The 20,015-nt window shown below is 39.2% G+C and overlaps 1 protein-coding gene across 1 annotated transcript in view; it reads left to right on the top strand.

Moving 5' to 3' along the window:
* The window catches only part of RDX (radixin), a 75,151-nt gene that overhangs the window by 40,325 nt on the left and 14,811 nt on the right, over positions 1–20,015 (top strand). The window contains exons 12-13 of the mRNA XM_029915302.1: positions 3,141–3,383; positions 4,338–4,498. Coding sequence (XP_029771162.1) covers positions 3,141–3,383; positions 4,338–4,498 — 404 coding nt within the window. The remainder of the gene's footprint in view (positions 1–3,140; positions 3,384–4,337; positions 4,499–20,015) is intronic.

Raw genomic sequence — 20,015 nt, 5'->3', positions numbered from 1 at the left:
GTATGTAACTCAAAAATGATAGGACTTTGTTAACCTATGACACTATTTTACTAGAATTTTACAGAGACACATAAACTTCTTTAAAAAAGAAAAACAGAAACAACAACAGAAAAAGAGGTACCTGGACGGCGCTCGGTCAGTTAAACGTCTCACTCCAGCTCACAGTTTGTGAGCTCGAGCTCCGCATTGGGCTGTCTGCTGTCCGTGTGGAGCTCACTTCAGATCCCCTGTCCCACTCGCTCTCTGCCCCTCCCTCGCTTGTGCGTGCACTCTCTCTCTCAAAAACAAACGTTTAAAATAAGTAAAGGGGCGCCTGGGTGGCTCAGTTGTTTGAGCATCTGACTTCGGCTCGGGTCATGAACTCAGTTTCGTGGGTTTGAGCCCCAGATCGACCTCTGTGCTGGCAGCTCAGAGCCTCCTTGGGATTCTCCCTCTCCTCTGCCTACTCCTTGCCAACTCACACTCCATTTCTCTCTAAATAAGTAAGCTTTAAAAGTGAATAAATAAAAATAAATAAAAACATCAATAAATGAAAGTAACACCACGGAGGTAAATCCTGTGAACTATAGAAATGAGGAAATGACACAAAAGAAAAATTATATTCCCACAAACCAGGATCACTATCTTAACACTTTAGTGCAGATCCTTCCACGATCTTTTCCTGTGTGTGTGTGTGTGTGTGTGTGTGTGTGTGTACATACACACTTATGTGTTCAGAGCAAGGTCATACCACGCACACTCTTCGTTTTAGTCACTTTTCATCTTATCTATATGACTATATTCATAAAAAATTTTTAAATTCATATATAGTGGACATAGTAGTTTCAGGTGTACACCTTCATTATTTGACACTGTGTGTGTCGTGAAATGAGCTAACACGCATCACTATACATAGTTATAATTTTTTTCTTGTCCTGGAAACTTTTAAGGTTTACACTTAGCAACTTTCAGATGTACAATACAGTAGTAGTGACTGTAATGTCCATGCTGTTTGTACATCACATCCCCCTGGCTTCTTATCTTACAGCTGGGGGTTGTACTTTTTCATCCTCTTCCCCGGTTTGCTCACTCCCCACCCTTCCCGCCACCCCCCACTCTCGGTAACCAGGAATTTGTCCTCAGTTTTTTGTTAAATTTTTTTCTTTTTTAGGTTCCACATATAAATGAGATCATACGGTATTTGTCTTTCTCTGATGGACTTATTTCCCTTAGCATAGTGCCCTCAACTTTCATGTTGATATAGACAGCAAGATTTTCTTCTTTTTTGTGACTGAATAGTGTGTGTGTGTGTGTGTGTGTGTGTGTGTGTGTGTGTGCGTGCGTGCACACAGCACTGTCTTTACCCATTCATCATCCATCGATGGGTGCTTAGCTTGCTTCGTATCCTGCTGTTGGAAATGCCTCATTGAACATGATGATATATATTTATCTTTTTGAGTTGGTGTTTTTGTTTCTGGGGGATAAATACCTAGAAGTGGAATTGCTGGATCATATGGTAGTTCTGTTTTTAATTTTTTGAGGAAGAACTTCTTGATGCTTCTGTAGTGTTTCCCGTAATAGCTGCAGCAGTTTCCAGGGTCACTAGTAGTGCACACTGTACCCTTTTCTCCACAGCCTTGACAACACGTGCTGTTTTTGATAATAGCCATTTTGAGTGGTGTGAGGTGATATCTCATTGTAGTTTTGATGTGCGTTTTCGTAATTAGTGACGTTGAGCACCTTTTCATGTGCCTTGCTGGCCATCTGGATGTCTTCTATGTAAAATGTCTATTCGGACTCTCTGCCCATTTTTTAATCAGATTGTTCTATAACTGTCATGTTGTATGAATTATTTACATATTTTGCATATATGATGTGTAAATATTTTTCCCCATTCAGTAAGTTGTCTTTTTTTTTTTTATGATTTCCTTTGCTGTATCAGAGCTTTTTAATTTGATGTAGTCCCATTTGTTTATTTTTTGCTTTTAGTGTCAAATCCAAACAATCATTGCCAAGACCAGTGTCAAGGAGCTTGCTCCCTATGTTTTCTTCTAGGAGTTTAATGGTTTTAGGTCTTATTTCAAGTCTGTAGTCATTTTGAGTGGATGCTATTTGTGCTATGAGTTAGTGGCCTAGTTTCATTCTTTTGCGTGTATCTCTCCAGTTTTCCCAGCAGTTATTGAAGGGACTGTCCTTTCCCCATTGTGTGTTCTTGGCTGCTTTGTTGTAAATTAATTGATCATATTTGTGTGGGTTTATTTCTGGGCAGAGTATATTCAGAATTGACCCAACATCTTTTATAGCTAATTTGCCAGGGCAGTGTCCAAATTAGGACCTTGCATTGCATAGGTTTGCTCTCAGTTTTGCTGTAAGTAGGACATTCCTTTTATGATATTGAATTATTGGAAGGACCTGCAGATTGTCTCTTCTTTCTTTGTCTCGTTGCTTCCTCATGGTGTCATTCACTTGTCCTTTTATGATCAAGATTTCCTGTAAACTGGAAGATAGAAGTAAAATCTTGAAGGATTCAAGTTAAAAAGTTTTTGGCTACAATGTCTCATAGGTGAGACTTCCATATAATTTATCACCCAAATTAGAACATTTTTTAGAGTGAAAGATAGTTACTACTAATTACTCCAGGACAGCAGTATGGTTTTCCCAGGCCGTTCCCAGGCCCAGCTCACAGCATGTCACCAAAACAGTCGCTGAGGTTGGACACCTCTTGTTGTATCCTCTCCCAAAACACTTACTATCTTGTTAACCTACCATAAGTGATTTTAACTGGTCACTAGATTAGAGGGAGGCCAGTCTGGTTCCTCCTTTGACTGTTATGTGCTCCCTCTTGTGGCTAAAATGTGATCTCTTAGGTGTGACATTTGGCATTAGGCTGATACCATTTCTCATCAACTATTTGCATAACAAGTTTAGCAACATTTGATCATTTTTGCCAGAGTTAACAATTTTACTAGGTTTTGCGAAGTGATATGTTTTCATTCTGGCACTCTTGCGCCCTGGCATTCCTCTATAAAAACAGCTTTCATCGGTAGGGCTTGTTTTTGTTACCCTGAAGTATAGTTTCTATTAGGAAGGAAAGATAACTTGATGTTCTTCATTACCAGTTTTCGAAAGAAGTTGCTGATAAACTTATTTTTAATGTTCAGGCTTTCGCCGCCCAGGAAGACTTGGAAAAGACCAAAGAAGAGTTAAAAACTGTGATGTCTGCGCCCCCTCCACCTCCGCCACCGCCAGTCGTTCCTCCAACAGAAAACGAGCACGACGAGCATGATGAGAACAGCGCAGAGGCCAGCGCGGAGTTATCGAATGACGGCGTGCTGAACCACAGGAGCGAAGAGGAGCGCGTCACGGAGACACAGAAAAACGAGCGTGTTAAAAAGCAACTCCAGGTATTTCAGATTTACAGTTGTGTGTGCCTTTATAGTGCAGTGAGTGCTTTCCCCACTTCATAAAAGGCAAACTTATTAGAAGGAACATTTCCGCTTTTTTTTTTAAAGCCTTTACCCCTAGCCGGCCTTGTGATTGGTTTCTGATTGCTTGGCCTGAGTCACACTGTTTGATTTCTTCTATTGTAGCTTGGGTAATTAGGCCTTAGGTGGTAAGTGATTCTTTAATTACAGCTTGACTCGGTGTTAAAAGGTAGAAAGTATTTTGGTGCTATCTTTAAAAGACAGATGAATTCAGTTTTTAACCAGTAAAGTATACATTCAAAAGCAATATAATTTAATAGACTACCTATATCACACTGCATACTCTGAACTATTTGTTCAGGTTTCATAATGCCAAAAGGTAGGCTTATTAAAAGCACATAATTAGATCAAAGTCGGAAATTATAAATTTTATTTGACCTTTTTTCTAGATACGTTCTCTAATTTTTTAATTGATGAAATCTTTAAATATTAATAAAGAAACTGAAGTGACAATTGCAATAAATACATCAAGGCCTTGGAGAAGGCTTCTCTCATGGCCTAGGTTTTAGATCTTAAAACAACATCCTGTATTGTCTATATTGAACCTTTTGTAAGTCATTTCAAGTATTATATAGAGAAAGTTAAAGAAATTTAGAATAATATACAAAATCATCACAGTGATGAGTGTAGAAGTGAAAGGCCATAGGTATTCCTCCCTGACCACCACGTGGCTCTGCTGTTACCCAAACAGAACATATTTACACACTTCATATTTTTTAAATTTACACATTTTAAAGAAATGTGACAATGTAAATTTTAATATGACACATCTGACTTTTTTGTATATGTGTATTTTGGTCTTTAAACCTCTTTCACATGCAATTTAAACTCTAAGAAAAAATAACAGTCCTTGTTTTTATCTTTTGAACATAGGCGCTAAGTTCGGAATTAGCCCAGGCCAGAGACGAAACCAAGAAGACACAAAACGATGTGCTTCACGCTGAGAACGTTAAAGCGGGCCGCGACAAGTACAAGACCCTGCGGCAGATCCGGCAGGGCAACACGAAGCAGCGCATCGATGAGTTTGAAGCAATGTGAGAGCTGTTATTTTGCATACATGTTCTTCATAAGCTGAACCACCAACAGAGAAAAGCAGGCCTTTGAGATGTGCTGGAATGCGCCCCCCCTTGCCAAAGCACTTACACCAGTTGACTGTGGTGGCTAAAAGACATGCTTGAGGGAACCGTCCGCGTCGAGGCAGTGTGCTGTCATGCTTAATTTCCTTTTCCTTTTGGGCCAGGGAAGGGAGGACAGTTTTCCATCACCCCTTTTCACATTTTCAGTTTCCCATTTTTTTTTTTTCTGTTGAAGATTAACACTAATTATCATGTCTGGCAAATGTGTATGTGTGATTTAAGCACTTTGTACATTTCAAAGGATGATGGTGACTAAGTGGGTGTTTGGGTAGAGCACTCTGTTTTCCTTTGACCCCTCCCGTAGCTCACCTGTGTGTGTTTCCACACTCTGCTCACTCAGCTTTCCCCGGCGTGCCCTTAATGTATCTTGCCATGCCGACAGCCATAATTCTGCCATCAAACAGATCGTTGGCAGTGGTCAAAATGAAGGTAGGGCAGTGTGGACAGTCTTGAATAATTGTGTAGAAGACTGCTGTGATTCATGAAAAGGTTTAGAATATCTAATCGTATAGTATGCAGCTGGTGGTTAATGTTTTTAAAATCCCAGTTTGCTTACATTATTGGATATTTGATCCTTGCTTTAATTAGTTATCTTTGATAGCTGAATGGATTGGTGTCTCATCGCCTGCCATACTTTGGTTTTTCTTTGCCTACCGTTCGCAGCGGTGTAGACAGCAGGTGGTAGTTCCCCAAGAGAATTTATTGATGAAACACTACCTGCAAATACTAAATGTTTCCGAAAGATTTAAAAAGTCTGTTCTTTCAAAGATTGATGTAAACAAACAGATGTTTAAAAAAAATATGTTTGCTGGTAATTATACTCATTTAAAAAGCCTTGGACTTTTCTGAAAGGGCAGCATACGGAAACATCAGTCCCGAGGAGGGGACGGTGACACTACCTCACTACTGCACCTGCGATGACTGGCTTTTCCAACCAGCGAAGCGTGTCCGCTGTGTTCTCGTAACACGCCCCAGTCCGCCAGTCCTGGAGGATTTCTGAGCTCTCCTTTGCCTTCAGCATATCTGAGAGTGCTACGTTTTTTAACTGCCTTTTTGTCGAGCTGAATTATGGGACTCTGATTTATATGAAAATTGTAAGTTCTTCCTGGTATATGATCTTCCTGAAGGGTGTTCTGTGTCTGAGGAAGTGTGTGTGTGAGTGTGAGTGTGAGTGTGTGTGTGTTTGAGAGAGAGATTTGCCCTTGTAGCATATGAATGTCTGTACCTTCATTTCTTGATATAATTGTTACATAATCATTTTAGCATATTTGGTTTCTAAATCATTGTGCTTATTTTTTCGTTCTCTAACTAAAAATACTTAAATTTGGTTTGTTAATCTTATTTTAGAAATTATAATTTTAGGTTATATTAAGTTCAATTATGTCTTAAGAGGAAGAAATCTTTCCAGTTTGGAGGATGTTCTAATATTCACATGTTCTAACATTTTCTTTATTGTGAAACATCTAGACTTGGAGATGAGGAAAGCCTTGTTTTCTCTGTGTGGTTCAGCTACATTTCATGTGGTATGATGCACTCAAATTTACATTTATCTATTAAAATTGCCATTTTGTTAAGCATTTTTCATGCACAGTAGATTCAAGTTGTGTCTGAAAATATCTCTTGTGCTTTTTCTTTTGATTTTGCTGACTTTAAAAGGATTAATCTGGGCAGACATATGAAAAGGAAAGGTTGCATTTAATATATTTTTGGACTTTGTAGGACAAGAAATAACTGGTTAATAACCTTGACGTGACTGCTGTGTGGGGTTGTGCACATGCTTCAAAACGCCGCGCAAGAGAGTTTCTGCTTGGGCACGCTAGCCGGAGAGGCGGGGCCCTGGGCCCATCCTGCTCTCCGGCGGCCGTGCGCGCTTTTCCAGAGTAGCCAAGCAGTTGCCATAAGAGGTGAAAACGTGGATTTCCACAGGATTTCTGCTCATTCTCTACATTTTGAATTGTGTGCACTACCGTTGCTGCATCAGTTTGATATCAGTGTTGAAAATTTACCAGTTATATTTGCTGTTTATAATCTATTTGTAGATTAGGCTTAAAATGGATTTAATCCATTTTTTAAAGCTGTGTGAATTTTTCTAAACAGGAAGCAACTCTTTGCAATATGGGTTTTCATAGTGATTAAGCCAGTTATGACTTTTATTATTAGCAGTTGAGAGCACATGCTCATCTAGCAATGTAAAAATATATTAATGAGTATTTGGTAAATTCCGGCAGGCTTTACCGTGAGCATAATTTTGTGTTGTACAATTAAGCTGCAGTTACACCTATAATTTGGGACGACATTCATTGGTTAACAATAAAGTGACAAAAGCTCATGCCTTCAAGGTCCACTGTTGTTATTTAACATGGATTTTTCTGTATATTTTTGAAAGTCATAATCTTTATTAGGCCCATGAATCATCACATCTTAAAAATGAGAAGTGGATAGGGAAAATTTTCAAAATCCTCACAGATTTATCTTTCCCCCAAATTATACCTTGTTTGGTATGGAAATAATAGTGATTATTAATTCTGTGAAAAATCATTAAATTGAGTCTCTTGATAACAGAAAATCACTTAGGATTTCTAATCATTGCTTTAATTGTATATTGTTTATAATAGTTTCTTTTTCCTAAGGAATATACAGTTTCATTGTCACAGATTGATCTTACTCTAAAAACACTAATGTTCTTTAAAGAACTATATACTAAGTGCATTTATTTAAATTCATATTTTTATTTTAAAGTGACATGACAGCAGTTACATTAACCTAGAAAGTTACTGTCCTTTAAGAAGCTTCTTGCCAGTTTTTAATATAAAAATGATTCATCATAAGTAAGTCATGTATTCCAAAAGGAAAAGCGAGGTGACTCTGAATTTATAGTAATACTTAACTGTCACTGTATTATTTTTTTCTTACAGGTAGGTAGTAATTTCAGTATTTTGACCCTATCAGAAAAGAGAATTTTATAAGATTACTTTAATTATTTTCTTTAAGAACTAGAATTCCCACTTACAGAGTTGTCTTAGGCTCTATTGGAACCCACACTCCTGATGATCGTTAGAGAACAATTTCAATATTAATGTTAGGACTAAAAATAAAAAATGCCCACTACTTCCTGTCTCGTTTGATTATCTTGTTGGTGAGTGATATTTTTAGAACCGAAGCTAAAAACTTTTTAGATCCCAAAGCATCTCATTATGTTTATGGATGAGAAAAACAGTTTTTAATTTTAACATCTAAAGCTTAAAACTTTAAATTTTAAATAGAAAGAATTACTGCCTTTCTCGTTAATTCACTGAGCTGATAGCAAACCAAAGTTCAGATCTCATTAATTAAGGGGAAGGGAAATTATTTAAATATGGAGCTATTACTGGTAGGCCCGTCCTCTCTTAGGTTTGTTCTAAATGAACAGAATTTCAACATTTTCTTGTTCTGTACTTTGTCATTAGAAGGTAATCTCTCAGTTACTCATGTAGAAGGCCAGCATCTGGTACATTCCAGGAGCTCCGTGGGGTGTGCAGGGTTGTGATAACTGCACGAAATGTCAAGGCAGTCCTCACATTCTCCACTGACTGGTGGTGGGGAGGCCGTGTTTCACAACAGTGGTTCGTGTGTCAGCCGTTACCACAGCCCCGTCCTTGACGTTTCCAACCTAAAGTCCCATTTTGTCCCGCGTGGGCCTACTTCTTAATATGTCCATCTTTCAAGATTTTAAGAGCTGCCATTTTCCTTCTGGAAAGATCATGACTCCTTGCTTTGTTGCCTCAGTATTTTGACTTCCCTGAAACACTCTGATACAAAGTTACCTGATTTTAGGTTGCATACACTGCTTTAGGAGTTCAAGTATCTGTCATTGACCACAGAATTTTAAAGTTAAAAGATGCTTACCCAGTGGCATATCTTGTAAATTCGGGTTTATGTCTGGCTCTGGAGTTTTCTAGCTACTCAATGATTCCAGACTCTTATTTACAGACCTTCATTGAGCCACTACATTTTTATATGCTATATTGTAGGATACAGAAGGAAGATGAGAATGACTGTGGGGCTTCATTTTGGCCTATCTTAAAATGTGGAACTTGAGGTCCTAGTTTATCTTAGCCCTTCGGTCATTCGCGTGAATCTGTGAAAATACTAGATTTCTTTTAAGATGGCAGGTTCGCTTTGCTCACTCATGTTATTTGTATGCCCAGATTCCTCCGTGCTCATCATGTCAGTTAGCTTCCATCCTGGTAATGTGTTATTTCTGTTACTTTGTCTGACTTGTGCACTTTTATTTAATGATCATTTAAAAAATTAAGATTCACTTTGATATTTATGCATGCCACTTAGTCTGTTCCTAAAAGTAGCGATGCTGGTTTGTTAATGTCACTAAGCCTAACTAGCCAATGCCCATCTTCCTAGTAATACAGCATCAGAGTCTCACAGATTTATGTGATGATCCTTGGAAAGAAAAGTTCCTGTTGATGAAACATGGATTTATTATATGAAAGTCTTCTGCTGTGTTCATAACGTATGCTGTGATATCCCTTTTAAGTTTTCGCGAGCTAAAATGTCATAAGTTAAGTGTTGGGACCTAGAAATGCATGAATGTTTTAGGTTTAAAAGACAGTACCTCCTTCCTCCCTTTCCTTAGGTTTTTACTGAAAAGCCTGTGTAATTCAAGTCCATCATTAGACTGGCCATCATGCCTTTTATGTAGTTATTTACTTTGCAATTTTAGCTGTTTCAGATAAAAGATACAGTGGTATGAAGAAGGAAACTACTACAGTGTACAGAAAGTCAGTAGAAGGAAAGTAGTGAGGAAGGCCAAGGCTAAGAGGACATGGTGAAGTTCTCAGGTTTGCTTGTTCTCTAATAAATTACTTGTTTAAAGACAGCCTTAAACAAGTGCCTACCTGTGAAAGTTTTTTCTAACTTTTTAGTAAGATTTATTTTATACCCTGCTGACAAACTGGTCAGGTAGAGTCATGACTAATCTCTATCAAACGCTGAGAAGTTTCATGGAGTTAGCTTTCCGTTAATCTTCATTTGTTTTAATTGTTAAAATACGTATAAACTGTTAACCATCTTCAAGTGTCCAGTTCAGTGACATTATTAATACCTTCAGGTTGTACAGCTGACGCCCTGTTCCTCAGCTTCCTAGTCCTGGTTACCCCCAGCCCACCTTTTGTGTCTCTAAATTTGACTGTTTTGGGTGACTTAGAACATTTGTCCTTTTGTGTCTCTTCCTTCACTTAGCGCAATGTTTTCAAGGCTCATCCCTGTTATATAGCAATTTCACTCTTTTTAGAGGTTGAATAATAATATTCCATTGTTTATGCCACATTTTTTTTTTTTATCTATCAGTCCTTGGGTATTTGGAATATTTCCACATTTTGACTTGTGAACAGTGCTGCTGTGTTTGTTGGTATACAAATACCTGTTTGAATCTCTGTTTTCAGTTCTTCGGTGTACTTATCCAGAAGTAGAGTTGCTGAATCATGTAACAATTTTATGTTTAATTTTTCGAGGCGTCACCATACTATCTTGTGCAGCAGTTGCACCATTTTACATTCCCACCAGCAGTGCCTAAGGGCCCCAGCTGCTCCACATCCTCAGTAGGAACTGTTATTTTTTGGTTTTTTTGGGGCGGGGGTGGAATGGCCATCCTAATGGGTAAAGTGGTATCTCATGGTTTGATTTGCATTTCCTCATGCATTTCTCTGTGGTACTGGACATCTCTTCTATATGCTTATTGCCACATCTATTATCTTCTTTGCAGAAAGTGTTCATGTTTTGTCCACTTTTAAATTGAGTTGTTTACTTTTTGTTCTTGAGTCCTTTATATATTCTGGATATGAGTCCCTTATCAGATACATGAGTTGTAAGTAATCCCTTACCAGATGCAAGAGTTGCAAATATTCTCTCCCATCTTGTGGGTTGTCTTTTCCCGTTATTAATAGTATCCTTTGTTGCACAAAAGCTTTTAATTTTAATGAAGTCGATTTATTTTTTCCTTTTGTTGCCTGTGCCTTTGGTCTTCGTGTTTTTTAAAGAGAAAAACTTTTTTGATGAAGGTGTTACTGAAGAGAGGGCAGAGGAATTACTATGTACAGTGGTGCGCGTCTAGAAGGGGTAGTCTGTCTTGGCTGGAATGGAAAACGTGGCTCATTGTGCGTCGACTACAGGATAGTACTGTGGGGGTGGTCTGGCCAGCAGTGTATGGAGGCTTGAATCCTGTGCTCAGCTGGCTTAGTTTGATTTGAAGACATCTGATGCCTTGGGGGAGTGCAGTTACTAAGGGAACAGTAACTGCAAAAAGAGAATTCATGCTGTTGCGCGAGGTGTACTAGAAGTACAGAGGATAAGGAAAGCTAACTAGACGGGCTGCGTGCGCAGTAATTAGCCCGAAGAAAGGCTGTGGTCATGGTAAAGAATTCTCTTCCTGTCTTCTGAGTAAGATGTAGTTTGCTTTCATACTTGCTATGCGTAGTTAATAGTTTATATTCGGCTTACTTTCCAAATGACCTCTTTGGGGACCTTTAAGACCCCTGTTGTTATTTTTTTTATCTGTGACCTTTTGGGGAGAAGTTCTTCATGGGCACAAAAAGAGGACCAGAAATGAAAGACAAATATTCAAGAACAAGTGGATTGGATTCTGAGTTCTAATTGCAGGTCTTAGACTCTCCTGGACTCTGGTTTTTATAAACAGCTTCAGAGTTCTGAATCTGATGGTCTGTTTCAGAGCATTTCTCTGCGATCTGATTTAGACCCTTAGGTTCCAAATGCATTGTCTTCCCCAAAGTGTAATGCCTGACCGAGGGTTTGTATCCGTGTACTTTGAAACACAGATTCTTGTTCATAGTTGAAAACTGTTAATGCAGATGTGCTTACAACAGTTCTGTCAGTGTCCTTTCCGCTCCTTGTTGGTCCTAATAATGTAATGACTGGGAGAAACTTAAAGGTGTTGTTTTTTTTTCCAATAGGTTTTTAAGGGGTTAGCAAAGTGGTTCTTTCAGATCATTCTGAAAGGGTTCTCTTCTTTACCCGAACCAACTCCGTGAAGATTATCTCAGAATATACACATGTGATTATATACTTTCTGTGACAGCTTTGAACAACTTACTTGGGAGATTTCTGTCGGTTTTTCCAGGTTGAGACTTGATTATGCTTCTTCAATGTAGCTTTTGCTAAAGGTATGACTTGATTCATCTGTTTATGCTCAAATGGTATGTTAGAGGTTTCTTCCTTCTTGTTTCTGCTTGTTTTGCTCAATTTTTAGGCCATAAAAGTTTTTGAATGTAGGTAAATACAATACTTTGGTAATCGAGGCTACAGTGGATGGGTTGTTTTCCTCCCCCACTAACTTTAAAATCTAATAGCTGACCATTGGTAGAATTTGTACCTTCTTAATTTGTAGGTCTTAAAAGCACGTACAGAAGACCTAAAACCCTTCAGTGTATGCAGAAAGAAATCATAATTGAGTTGATCTGTTTACTTTTTTACTATTTGCAAATGTGGTACCAAATAGTATAAAGCCTCTAATTAGAACCCAGAACCTAACCATCTGAATGCTTTATAAAGAGTTTAATATGCCGGGTCATATTACATTCCAGTATATGCTGATGCTTTAAAGATGATTATAAAAAGTATGGGGGACGTAGGCTGTATCAATGGCTCTGCATGAAAATTTATAAAAATGTATTCATTGGAAAAGTAGTTTTCCATCTTTAGAGGAGATCACCAGCATTCACATTTTTGAGGTGTTCTCAAGCATTAGCAAGTGTATCTAAATTACTGGTCTGATGCTAAAAGTTAAGAAAATGTTCTCGACTGCCTTTATTTGTGAGCCCTGGTGCTTCAGTTCTTCGACATTAGGAATTTAAAAGGTCTTCAATTTAATGGTGTCATGAAAGGCATGCTGAATGAGAGACAAGGAGGCGTGGCTTTTCCAGAAAGTGGTAGGACTGATTCGGACGGATGGACTTACACATTCACACCTAGGGGGTTGCAGAGCAATTGCTGTGTACTGTTTGTGCAGAGCATGTTAGACTTCAGGGCATGGATGAGAACCCTTGGACTCTGTTGTGGAAATTGTAGTTAAGTCATGGAGTTGAGACATGGACCCAAATTAACGTGTAGAAAGTAAAGTAAATACCAGGAGAAAAAGTGAGATAAAAGTCACAGGAGTGAGGAATTAAGTCAGAGGTTACCTAGTAGGTGCTAATTAGCAAATAAGAAGCATGGTACGGACTTGAGTGATCTGGCCAGGAAGTGTTCTCCTCATTTGTACAAGGACAGCAGCCGGGGAGCACTGAAAGTTATAAATTCATCGCGAGGCAAGCTGGCTAATATTTTATATTTGTTAGCTTGGTTCTGTGTCACTGAGGAGTTGCATAGTCCTTACTATCAAATGTTAAGTGTGTCTGATTTTCTTCTAAGTTTATTAAGCATAAGCAACCTTATTAATAATGCTTTATATTAGAATAGCTAGTGTGGATACATAATTTAACATTAAAGTTTTTATCTAGCTTTGTTAACTACTGTATTTAACTTGCCATTAAACTTGGCATATTTTTAACTTATAAATTCAATTTTATTTTCAATTTGCTTGTCTATCAAAAATCAATTTTTTCTTTATAAGTTACACTAAACTGAACATTAAGTATAATCACTCATTCTTAGCTCTTTACTGTTTATATGAAAAAAATATTTGCTCATTTAGTGAAGAAATACTTGAGCATTACGGAGATTAGGGAGTAGAGTGAGATGATTTCATCTTTTTCTTTCAGCCATTTAGTGGAAGTGTTTGAGCTGATATGACAACCCCTCAAATACTCACAAATATCAAGAATAAATAATAAAAAATAGGTATATGAATGACGCTTAAATAAGTACAGATCCGAAGTCTCTCTCAAGGATAGGAGTGAAATAAATTTGTAGGAGTAAGATCAAAACCGTTCATTTCACAATATTTAAAATCACTTCAGTTAAAATAGATATACAGTATAATCAGAGCAGGAAATTTTCTAAGTACCTATAGTAAACATACAACAAGGAATATGGTGGACAATATTCCAATAATAAAGCACTTAAAAGATTTATGGTAATGAATTCACTTCAATTAATGCCTAAAGGAAAAAAATTGGTATGGAAATTCTTTTTTTGTTATTTTTTTTTAAATTGACATCCAAGTTAGTTAGCATGTAGTGCAATAATGATTTCAGGAGCAGAATTGTGTGTGTGTGTGTGTGTGTGTGTGTGTGTGTGTGTGTGTATACATCTTCTGTTTTGTCCCCTTACCTGGTTTTATATTATTTTTACTTCCCTTCCCTTCTGTTCATCTGTTTTTGTATTCTTAAGTTTCACATATGCATGAAATCATATGGTATTTGTCTTTCTCTAATTTTGCTTAGCATAATACCCTCTAGTTCCATCCCCATAGTTGTAGATGGTATGATTTCATTCTTTTTAATTGCTGAGTAATACTCCATTGTGTGTACACACACACACACACACACACACACACACACACACACACACAAACACCATGTCGTCTTTATCCATTCATCATCCATTCATCAGTCAATGGACATTTGGGCTCTTTTCATCTTTGGCTGTTGCCAGTAGTGCTGCTATAGACATTGAGATGCATGTGCCCCTTTGAAACAGCACACCTGTGTCCCTTGGATAAATACCTGGTAGTGCAATTGCTGGGTCATTGGGTAGTTCTATTCTTAACTTTTTGAGGAACCTCCAGAGTGTTTTCCATCGTGTTTGCATCCTTACCAGCAGTGCAAAACGGTTTCTCTTTCTCCACATCCTCACCAGCAACTGTTGTTGCCTGAGTTGTTAATTTTAGCCACTCTGACTGGTGTGAGGTGGTATCTCAGTGTGGTTTTGGTTTGTATTTCCCTGATGAGTGATGTTGAGCATCATTTCATGTGTCTTTGAGCCATCCGGATATCATCTTTGAAGAAGTGTTCATTCATGTCTTCTGCCCATTTCTTCATTTGGTTTTTGGGTGTTGAGTTTAATAAGTTCTTTTATAGATTTTGACTACTAACTCTTTATCTGATATGTCATTTGCAAATCTCTTTTCCCATTCCATTGGTTGCCTTTTAGTTTTGCTGATTGTTTCCTTTGCCAGGAAGAAGCATTTTATCTTGATGAGGTCCCAATAGTTCATTTTTGGTTTTGTTTTCCTTGCCTTTGGAGACGTGTTGAGTAAGAAGTTGCTGGGGCCGAGGTCAGAGAGGTTTTTGCCTGCATTCTCCTTTAGGATTTTGATGTCTTCCTGTCTTACCTTTTGGTCTTTAGTCCATTTTGAGTTTATCTTTGTGTCTGGTCTAAGAAAATGGCCTAGGTTCATTCTTCTGTGTGTTGCTGTCCAGCTTTCCCAACACCATTTGCTGAAGAGACTTTTTTTTCCCCCAGCAGATATTCTTTCCTGCTTTGTCAAAGATTAGTTGGCCATACTTTTGTGGGTCCGTTTCTGGGTTCTCTGTTTTGGCCCATTGACCTAGGTGTCTGTTTTTGTGCCAGTACCATGCTGTCTTAATGATGACAACTTTGTAATACAGTTTGATGTCTGGAATTGTGATGCCTCCCGTTTTGGTTTTCTTCTTCAATATTACTTTAGCTATTTGGGTTTTTTTGTGGTTCCATACAAATTTTAGGATTGTTTGTTCTAGCTCTATGAAGAATGCTGGTGTTATTTGGATAGGGATTGTATTGAATATGTAGATTGCTTTGGGTAGTATCAACATTTTAACATTATTTGTTCTTCTAATCCATGAGCATGGAATATTTCTTTTTTATGTGTCTTCAGTTTCTTTCATAAGCTTTCTATAGTTTTCAGTGTATAGGTTTTTCACCTCTTTGGTTAGATTTATTCCTGGGTATTTTATGGTTTTGGGTACATTTATAAATGGGATCGATTTCTTGATTTCCCTTTCTGCTGCTTTATTATTTGTGTAGAGAAATGCAACCCATTTCTGTGTGTTGATTTTATATCCTGCAACTTTGCTGAATTCGTGGATCAGTTCTAGCAGTTGTTTGGCAGAATCTTTTCGGTTTCTGATAATAGAATATCATGTCATCTCTGAAGAGTGAAAGTTGGACTACCTCCTGGCCAATTCAGATACTTTTTATATCTTTGTGTTGTCTGATTGCTGAGGTAGGACTTCCAATACTGTGTTGAATAACAGTGGTGAGAGTGGACATCCCTGTCATGAAGCTTAGCACTTTTTAGTTTCAAAAATTTTTTTAGCTTAAGTAAATTTTAGGACATATATTAACTCAAGCAACACAGTTTGCATTTCCTTCGGAAGCACTGATTAGTTACGCTTCTGTTGCTTTTGTTGCGTTTATATGGTAAAAGCTTGTATCCTAGCAAAGCATCAGAAAACAGGTTAATTAAGGATTTTTTGGTTATTTTTCTTGGGAAATTTCTTTTTAAGCATTAAAATGATCAAGTTATTGCCAAGTTCCCTCCTTTTTAATTAAAAAAAACCTTTTCATCCATGCTTAAAGAAAATTGGTTTTATTTATTTTTTTTTACTTATGAATTTTAAGTTTATTTACTTTTGAGAGAGAGAGAGAGAGTTGGGGAAGGGCAGAAAGGGGAGAGAGAATCCCAAGTAGGCTCCACACTGTCAGCACAGAGCCCCGTGCAGGACTCAAATTCACGAATCGCATGATCATGACCTAAGATGAGATCACGAGTCAGACATTTAACCGACTGAGCCACCCCCGATGCCTCAGAAAATTGTTTTTTTTTTTTTAAACCAGAGAAGTAGGTATTAAATTGCACATGTTTTTATGAAAAGTATGTTTTTCATTGGCTTCCAATAGTGTCAGACTGTGTGCTGAGATTGTGAAATTCTAAAGGTACTTTTAGGCTCTTCCTAGCTTCCCTGTGGCTAAAGCCCCATTTAAGAAAAAAACTTGGTTAAATCATCAAAATTTTAAAAGATAAGTGATACATGAAACAAAAGTCCATAGCACTACAAAACATATCTTCCGGCTGCCCCAGAGGTGACTATGTGCACCTGTGCCCCTGCGGGAGATCAGCTGTGCCCGCACCCACATGCTTGTGTTTTGCACTTCTTTGACTGAATGGCAGTTTTTGGAAATCACATATCATTTAATTTGTGGCTGCTCCTGATGACCATTTATATCTTTACCAATCCACTGCTGTTGTAAACAGTACTGCCAGAGTCTTGTACAAACACTGCTTGTGTGTGTTATTTCAAGAGACTTTTTTATTTTTTTAGAGAGAGAGATGGAACAAGTGGGGGAGGGACAAAGAGAGAGAGGGACAGAGAGGATCTGAAGCAGGCTCTGCACTGACAGCCGACAGTCTGATGCAGGGCTCGAACTCACGAACCAGGAGATCATGACCTGAGCCGAAGTTGGACACTTAACCAACTGATTCCCCCAGGTGCCGCCTCGCTTGTTTTATCCTAAGGAATTGTGTTACAGTCTAGAGGATGAGGTAAGTTTACAAATGATTTTTTTTTATTTTAGGTATTCCAAAAATACAGGAATTTTTAACTTAAATGTACTTTTTACATTTAACAAATTTAAATAGCAATGTATGCTTATGGAAACACCTCTAATAGAAAAATAGACACTTCTGCATGCATTGGATTTCTGTGTATCAAGTTTACTTCAAGGGTGACATAATGTCACTTTTGAATTTCACTTTTGAGGGCCCAAGTGACAAACATCTATCAATAGTGAAAACTTCTCTGACTTCTTCAAATTCTGTAATCAGAAAATGTTACTTTAAAAGAATCGATAGGGTAGGGTTTTCTAAATGTGCGTTGGTAGCCTTTTGGTTCTTAATTTCCTTCAGTTGCCACCATTTCTTCGGTGGTGTGGATTTTCATTTGTGTACATTTTGGTTAAAACAGCAACAGTTGGTTGAGTGTCCAACTCTGGATTTTGGCTTAGGCCGTGATCCCAGGGTTGTGGGTCGAGCCCCGTGTCCCGCTCCTTGCTGAGCGTGCAACGTGCTTGAGGTTCTCTCGCTGCCCCTCTTTCCCTCTCCCAAGCCTGCGCATTCTCTACACAATAAAAAAAAAAATTAAAAGCAGGAAATGACAAGCTCAGGTCATTGTGAAACACTTAATAATATAAAGTGATTTATTTACCACAACACCCAGCAATAATAGCAAAAATATTACAAAGAAATTTGATTCTACAAGTTTTTTTGTTTTTGTTGTTTTTTTAGTTTTAAGGGGGTAGATCAAGTTAGTGGTTTTCAAATATAACCTCTCTGAAGCTACAGTATAAGTGTAATCTGTCTTTATAATTTTTAAAATGTTTTTTATTTTTGAGACAGAGCAAGAGCAAGGGGGGGCAGGGAGAAGGGGAGCCCAGAATCAGAAGCAGGCTCCAGGCTCTGAGCTGTCAGCATAGAGCCCAGCACGGGGCTTGAACCCACAAACGTGAGATCATTATCTGAGCTGAAGTCAGGCTTAACTGACTGAGCCACCCAGGCGCCCTATGGGCGTAATCTCTTAATGGAGTCCTATTAATGTTATCTTCTGAAGTTAAAATGTCCTTTGATTTTAGAGCTTTCTCTTTAGATCACATACTGCTCTTGGGCCTAGTTCTGAAATGATTTTCTTGGGCCACAAATAATTGGGGCGGGGATGAGGGGGAGGCATAGAGCCCAGATTTGTTTCAAAAGTGCTAATGCTATTTCATGTTAATAGGCTAGAAGAAACACTGATCTTAGTGGTTTGTAGTCTCCCTCTCTCCCCCTTTTCCATGAGATCCGTGCTAACTTCTAGGGTGATTAATCAGAAAGGCTCAGAAGCCTACAGTGGTCACCAAGTTCCACTGCTCTGTCTGCTGCCTGGTGCTCTGGAGTCATGACCCGGCCGTCCGGTTCTGCACAGTCCTGGCTGTTCGCAGAGACTGTCCATAGTCAGGTGACCCTGTAGCCCCCGGTTCCTCTCGGTCTTGGGGCGCACAGACCCTTTCCCACGTTCTCTGGCTTCTTCAGCAGATGTTTCCCTGTTTACAGAAGATGCTTAGATCCAGGTTTTGCGGGTTCGGAGCACATTAGTTCCATAGCCCGTGTGACTGGCCCTGTGCTTAGGAAAGATGGCAGGAGGTCTGAGCCGGCAGCTTGCGTGGCCCAGCCACGTCCTAGCTGCATGGTCCTGGGGTACCACTCACCCGTTTGGAGCCTGAGTTTTCTCATCTGTTAAGTGGGAGAAACACTCTCCGGTCTCGTGGGCATTGATTAGAATACACAGGGGATACTTAGCTTGTACCCTGGCCTTTTAAAGATGTTAATGGTAACTTCTCTCACTCTGTATTTCATCACATTTTCGCTCAGCCGTCAGTATTGTGGGTATTAGTGTTTATACCCACGCCCTTTGAATTCTAGTTTTAATGCTTCTTGTGATTCTCTTAGAATGTACTGCTCAGGCCTTGTGCTGAGTATGCAGAGAGAAAGAGAAAGGTGGTCCATCCTGGACAAGAAATGGTTACTGCTCACTTCCCAGAGACAAAATAGTTGATGTGTGCTTCGACCTGATGGATAAGCCCTTCTCAGCCCCCCAGTGCGGGGTGCCCCAAGGCCCAGCCCTTCCCGGTGTGCCCCCGGCTCGCGCAGTGGCCTCAGATGGATTTACATCAATAGGCCAAAAAATCTGAAGGCTTCAGATAGAACCTCTTCCGAACTTTGGATGCATATATCCAACTTTCTACATGCTGTTTCCACTCAGATGCCTAACAAGCATCTCAGACTTCTATGTCAAACCAGACTCCGGGTCCCCCGGGACCCCACGCTTGGCCCTGCCTCCCTCCTCTTAACGAAGGGCGAGGCCATTCTTTCAGTGAGGCAGGGCCAAACCTCGACCACAGCACTCTTCCTGTCTCATGTCCGCATCCGGACCAACCGTAAAGCTGTTGGCCCAATGTTGAACATACACAGTGTGTCCAGAGCATGACAGCCTTGTGCCTCCTCACAGCGGTCCCCCTGTCCCATACACCCGGGCTGCCCGGATTATTGCTAGAGCTTCATGCCGGATTTTCTTGGTTCCTCTCTCGCTATTCTACAGTCTAAGACAGCAGCCTAAAAAAAAAAAGAAGTCAGATCCTGTCACTTCCTCTCAAAATCCTCAAGGCTGCCAATCCCAGAGTAAAAGCCATAATCTCAGTGGCACCCAGAGTCTGAGCTCCGGGCCCTTATTCTTGACCTCATCTGCCGATTTCCCCTTCTCACTGACTTCAAGTGAGCTGGCTTCCCTCATAATCCTTAGCCAGGGCCCACACATGTCTTTCCCCCTGGATAGTTTTATGATTTACTTCCTGGCCACCTCCAGGGCTTTGCTTAAATGTCCCCTCAGTGTGGCCTTCCATTTACCACTTTATTTAAAGTGGGACCTTTCCCAGTATTCCCTACCCATTTCTT

This window comes from Suricata suricatta, chromosome 11 (genome assembly GCF_006229205.1).
Source record: "Suricata suricatta isolate VVHF042 chromosome 11, meerkat_22Aug2017_6uvM2_HiC, whole genome shotgun sequence".
Classification (NCBI taxonomy): Eukaryota; Metazoa; Chordata; class Mammalia; order Carnivora; family Herpestidae; genus Suricata; species Suricata suricatta.
Note: the sequence above shows the minus strand (reverse complement) of the source record. Positions and strands in the feature narration are given on the sequence as shown.